Source organism: Squalius cephalus, assembly GCF_949319135.1.
Source record: "Squalius cephalus genome assembly, chromosome: 10".
In the NCBI taxonomy this organism is placed as follows: Eukaryota; Metazoa; Chordata; class Actinopteri; order Cypriniformes; family Leuciscidae; genus Squalius; species Squalius cephalus.
In genome coordinates, this window is record NC_137131.1 from 27,065,809 (window position 1) to 27,071,945 (window position 6,137).

The 6,137-nt window shown below is 36.3% G+C and overlaps 1 protein-coding gene across 8 annotated transcripts; it reads right to left on the bottom strand.

The window, feature by feature from the left end:
- Nucleotides 1–996: 996 nt before the first annotated feature.
- LOC307165339 (uncharacterized protein) lies at nt 997–5,459 on the bottom strand. Of its 8 annotated transcripts, none has more exons than XM_079882878.1 (7): nt 5,191–5,448; nt 3,855–4,329; nt 3,591–3,680; nt 2,544–2,736; nt 2,369–2,448; nt 2,217–2,271; nt 997–2,000 (listed from the first exon to the last, which is right to left on the bottom strand). In XM_079882878.1, the coding sequence occupies exons 5-7, from the start codon at nt 2,419–2,421 to the stop codon at nt 1,098–1,100; spliced, it is 1,011 nt and encodes a 336-aa protein (XP_079739004.1). In that variant the 5' UTR covers nt 2,422–2,448; nt 2,544–2,736; nt 3,591–3,680; nt 3,855–4,329; nt 5,191–5,448; the 3' UTR covers nt 997–1,097. The 8 variants fall into 8 exon arrangements, with proteins under 8 accessions (XP_079739004.1, XP_079739005.1, XP_079739007.1 ...); XM_079882879.1 differs by having other exon boundaries at nt 5,201–5,438; XM_079882881.1 differs by lacking the exon at nt 3,591–3,680 and having other exon boundaries at nt 4,011–4,329; nt 5,191–5,459.
- Nucleotides 5,460–6,137: the final 678 nt, after the last annotated feature.

Here is a 6,137-nt window from a genome sequence, read left to right on the forward strand (position 1 = left end):
ATTTGCTACAGCAAAATGTTTTTTTGTCTGAAGGATTATATTGCTCATTGGAAATAACAAGAGGATGTTGGTTAGAAGTCTATTATTAAATGCTAGAGATTCAGAATATGCTGAAGTTTGTATTTTTTTACTACAAGTATGCTGCAGCACACATTTATTTTCCTGTTGGTTCTTTGCAATGTTCAAATCACTTCCATTTGTTTTATTAATAAAATTAATATAGGAAGATGGAAGTAAGTTCGTTATGGGTCATCATAAATACTTTGCTTTAAAAGTACCAAGAAAAAAAAAAATCGTTAATAATCTATAATCGTTACCCTCTGAATCGTAATCGAATCGAATCGTGAGGTGCCTAGAGATTCCCACCCCTAATATATATATATATACACATATATATATATATATATATATACACACACATATATATATATACATATATATATATATACACACACATATATATATACACACACATATATATATATATATACACACATATATATATATACACACATATATATATATACACACATATATATATATATACACACACATATATATACACACATATATATATACACACATATATATATACACACATATATATATACACATACATATATATATATATATATATACACATTTATATATATATACACATATATATATATATATACACATGCAGTGTACTACTGAGCTAATTACTCAGCAGGTGTGCTGCATGCAGTTTTTTCCCCATCACATTGTGGCTAGCATTTAAACCTTTTGTTTGTTTAGTTAATTAGTTATCGGTCTAATTTAAGTGTGTGTAGATAGACCAGAAATGGGAAATGAACCAGAAGATTGTGAATAAATGCATTGTTATAACCACATGAATGTCTGCTGAGTATCTTTCTCATTCAGTGAACCCACCACAGTGGAAAATTGTCAACTAAGTATTGGCATAGCAGCCCCTCCAGTGGTTTATAGGTTTTGTTAAAATCAAGTCACCGAATTCAATGTTGCATTATAAATTTATACAATTTCAAAATAAGCATTTACATTACATCACACATTACATTTCATTACATTGTGCATGGTGATTGGATTTGCACACATTACATGCATTTCTGCATGTATACATTGAAATAAAACCTGTCTACCTTTTCTTTGATGACATCTAACATGTCACGGTCTCTGTAAATTCGTTGAATTAGTACGTCTTCCTCAGCTGAGACAACAAAGTCACACCAATTCATTCCTGTTATTAGCATCTGCCCTTGTACTTGCGAGTAATAAGCATGTGATCTTTTGAGCTCCAGTTTGCCTGAATTCATTTTGAGATATGGACAGTCAACATAGCTTTTGACATTCGGACATTTAATTTCAATCAAACCAAAATTACACTGCTCTGAAGGATCAAAAATTACCCCATCGGGAGATGCCCCCAACCAAGGGGCATCAGGGTGGATTACAAATCCACAAGGGTAGTGGTTGACCCTCTTCATCTGGCAGTACTCCCAGATGGCATCTGCCTCCATTTCAAGCCCCCTCTTCATAGCTGCAGTCTGACGGGTTCCCTGCAGTATCCGGTCAGCCAGACTGTCTTCAGTACACTCTCTCACCTGACAGATCTCCCTGAAACGTGAGGCAGTCAGTCTTGGCCTCCTTAACTGATGCCATTCACTGCACGAACTTTGTTCTCTAGTAGCACACTCAAATTTGTGTGCCATGTCCCAAGTGACATCAAGACTTTTAAGGTACAGCTGCTGTGCTTCACTACAGACAAACATGCAATTAGATGGCTGCAGGTGATAATTCTTAAGAGGCAGAGATGGAGGTGGTGGGGCAGCATGGAAGGACAGGTCCCTCTTAGCTGTTGCTGGTTGCTGGTAGGACAATGGACTTCCAGCTTGAACTGGGCCAAGGGCAGAGTCAACCAGAGGAACTTCACAGCTGATGCCCATGCTGCAGATCATCGGTGCCTCAGCTGCGGAGAAGTTCTTATAGGCTTCTGTCACCTAGGCATGTAATAAATCGTAATTATCATACCATAAACACTTCCCTTTTTTCAATGTAGTGGTGTGCATGGCCTCACACCACTAAAAATAGCTTTGTAATCGAAAACCCTTCTGTAAACAGCTCCTCATAAAATTGTGAAATACAAGTATATGTATATAAATTTAAGTTGAGATCATATTATACTGTCCTTTGGAATTTGATCTTGTTACCCCTACCTGAAGCATAGAGAGATCGGGTAAATCCCCACTCAGGCCTTTGTAGAGTGTGCTCCTATGTGAAACATAAAACTTTACATATGTGCCATACACATTTTCATTCAAACATTCATGCAGGATACTGTAATAAATCTACAATGTTCAGCTTTTACCTTATGCCCTCTTTTTTTCCTCCACACTTTGGTTTTGCAGATAGCACAGCCATCTTATCCACAGGTCCTGGTTTTATACCCTATCAAATAACAGGATATAGTTCAGAAAATATCACCAACATGTATATAATGAGTGTGCAACAGATATATATATATGCCTTTTATTGTCACTTACCAAAGTTCTGGGCTTGTGCCATTGTTGTTCTCCTTCGGTACAGCTTAGAATAGGGGGGACCACAGGCACCTTCAGCTGAGAATAATGTGCAGACTGGAAAAGTAAGGCTACACAGTGGTTACATAAAGCTGCTCCAGCCACACGTGCAACTGTGATGCACCAGCTCCACCGGACTGGAATCTTTCAGTACCACCTGTAAAAGTAAAATGTCATAGGTAGTATTTATTAAACTTGGCTTACTTAATTGTTTAATCATTCTTTTAGACACAGTCTGGGTTTATGTTAATCATTCCTATCTCTAATAGCCACTAAGCATTTGAGTATTTTGGCTTAATATTTCGAATGCACTACATCAATATTATGCCTTATACCCACAAAACCAGCTTACACCTTAACCTCTTCAGCTCTGCAGCATATTTTGAATTTTTTAGAGGATTTGGCATATCTGAATTTAAAAGAGCGCCCTTCCCACATACATTGGAGTAAATGGATAAAAATGGTCTCATTTTACAGAAAACACTCTGAATTTTAACACAGTGGTGGAATATTGCATATATTATATTGTATATATTCACAATTTTATGATAAACACATAAAAAGTCATTTTTTTGATACAGTTTTTAATTAATATTTTATTTAAAAAAAACAAAAAAAAACTTTTTTTTCTATATCCCTTCAGAAAGTTTCTTTTGATTCCACTAGGTGGCAGTAAACAGGGACAAAATTTTTTTTTTTGATATCTCCTTCTAAAAAAAAGTTATGGAGATTTATCTGAAAGGAGTCACTGGTGTCTCCAAATCTACTTTTACAGTCTCCATTTTTGATTGCTAAAAGAATAGAGCATACCTGAATTTAAAAGAGCGTCCTATCCACATACATTGGAGTAAATGGATAAAAATGGTCTCATTTTACAGAAAACACTCTACATTTTAACACAGTGGTGGAATATTGCATATATTTTATTGTATTTATTCACAATTTTTTAAAAAGTCAGATATTGATTAATTTTTAAATTAAGTTTTTATTTTAGAGTATGTAATTTAGGACCTGTTTGGTGTATTTCCCTGCGGAAGGTTTCTTTTGAATCCTCTGTGTGGCAGTAAACAGGGAAAAAAAGAATCTTCTTGATATCACCTTCTAAAGAAAAGTTATTTAGATTTAACTGAAGGGAGGAAAAATGAGAGGTATGAGAATGTAGCAGTTCTTGTATTTTATTATACATAGAGATAATAAACTTCAACAAAATAAATTAAATGTTTTAGAGAAAAATGTGCAGTCAGATGCCAATGAGGGCATCTGACAGGTCCACACCTCCCATATGTTTATTATAGTCTTTCACTGCCGCTGGAATCGGGACTATGCCTTTCCCATACACCCTCTGGATTATTGACACGCCTGAGGACCTCATCACCGACATATGCCTTGTGCATTGTCGAACACATGGTCACCTCTCGTGTGTCCATCCACTTAACAAAGAGAAGTTTCCCGTCTCGGAGCCATCGAATGGTTCCCCTTTGGGCTCTGCGGCTGATGTCATTTGCCTTGGTTTTGGGGAAGCCCCGCCGGTTGGTGCTTATTGTGCCACACGCCAGAGTCTTCTTAGTGAGCAGGTCCATAAAAAGGCACGGCCCGTGTAGAAATTGTCCATAAAAAGCTGTGTGGCTCTGTGGCCTCACAGAATCACCAACAGAGGGTGTGGGGGGTCTTGGAGGTGTGAGGTGGGCAAACAACCTCCTTGCTGCTGGTGCATGGCAGATCTGGCTGCCATTCATCACCACTGTCCAGACTGCAAAACAAAACAAATTTGTGAGAATTGATAAGAATGTAAAATGTGTACCTTGAAATGCAATATAAGTCACTTTGGATAAAAGCATCTGCCAAATGCATAAATGTAAATTTATAAATCCACATTGCGATTCAGAAATGCATGCTAATATTACATGCACAAAAATAATTCACATATGCATATAACAGATACAAGAATATAATATATTTGCATATCCACACAAGACAAATACATGTGCAAAGATGAATGAGCACCACTCATGCATGCACTGATTCAAATATGAATGTAACAAACATGTAGAATGCATTTCATGTATAGATAAAAATGTGCTTTTACAGGTGCCCAGATGTGCTAAAATAATGTTACATGCAGATTTGTATTTTAGCAGGCATTTGTTCATCAGTTGTATGGATGCATGACACGCAAGCATGCATCACTGCAACTGATGAACAACTCTTGCCCACATGCATGCAATCAAAGCAACTAATGAACAACGCGTGCAAAACTACAAATATGCATGTAACATTATTTTAGCACATGTGGGCGACAAACAGCACACAAAGCTTAGCAAAAGCTACCAAGCTTATTTGAACTATTGCATGAATATATGCATGGGCTGTGCTCGTTTATTATTGCAAAAATCATCTCAAATATGCATGCAACAGACATGCAAAAACATTTACGCGACGCACAAAAAAAATACGCACATGCTTAGCAATACCAACCATGCTAATTTGAATTAGCTAGTGCATGGGTTGTGATATTTCTCGATTTCTGTTGCATGCATAATTTGCATAGTTGCATGCATTTGTCCATGAAATACACAGATACAATGTTTATAAGCTCGAAATGTGTACTTACTTGTACTTACATTCAGAGTCTTCGCCAGCATTGTCTAACAGAATCGAAACTGGCAGCGCTGCAAGCATCAAGCTCCTCCAAGACAGCATCCACGCCGACAAAAAACTTTCTTGAAGCCATTGTCCAAAGACAAAACACTCCAACCAGTTGTAAAAAAACTCGCAATTACTCGAAAAACACTCTCCAACTAAATACTCTCCAACTAACCCAAACTCAACTGCGATGACCTTCTTCTTCTTCTTTTTGATTTTTAACGGCGGCTTGCAACCAACTTAAATAGGTGCATTACCGCCACCTTCTGCTCCGGAGTGTGGAACAGAGTTTTACAATCTATTCACCAAACCCGTTTCTTTAATAAAATCGAAGAAAACTTTACTATTTATTTCACTTGCCCATTTTATTAAAACCTTAAAATTTATTTCCTGCTTTACCTTCTTTCTTAATTCTTCTATCATTGTTCCTCTTTCTTGCTCATATCTTCTACAATCAAGAAATACATGAGTTACTGTTTCTTCAACCTTACAGATTTCACATAACCCGTTTGGGTGTTTCCCTATTATTTTAAGTGTGCTATTTAAATTTGAGTGCCCTAATAATATTCTGCTGAAAATAATCTCTTCTTTCCTTGACTTACCTATACTCTTTATACTTTGATTTACCTTGTTTAATGAGCTGAAAAGGAATCTACCCTTTGTCCCATTGTTCCACTCTACTTGCCATTCTTCTATCAATTTACTCCAGATTAAAACCTTCATCTCTGATTTACTTAATGGAACTTGTAACTCTATTATATCTTTCTGTAAAGCTTGTTTTGCTAATATATCCACTTCTTCATTTCCCCTTATTCCTATGTGTGCTGGAATCCACATAAAACTGATTGATATACCATTTTGGACAATTCTTGAATGCATATGTAGTATATTAAAAAGAATATCTTGATGATTAGA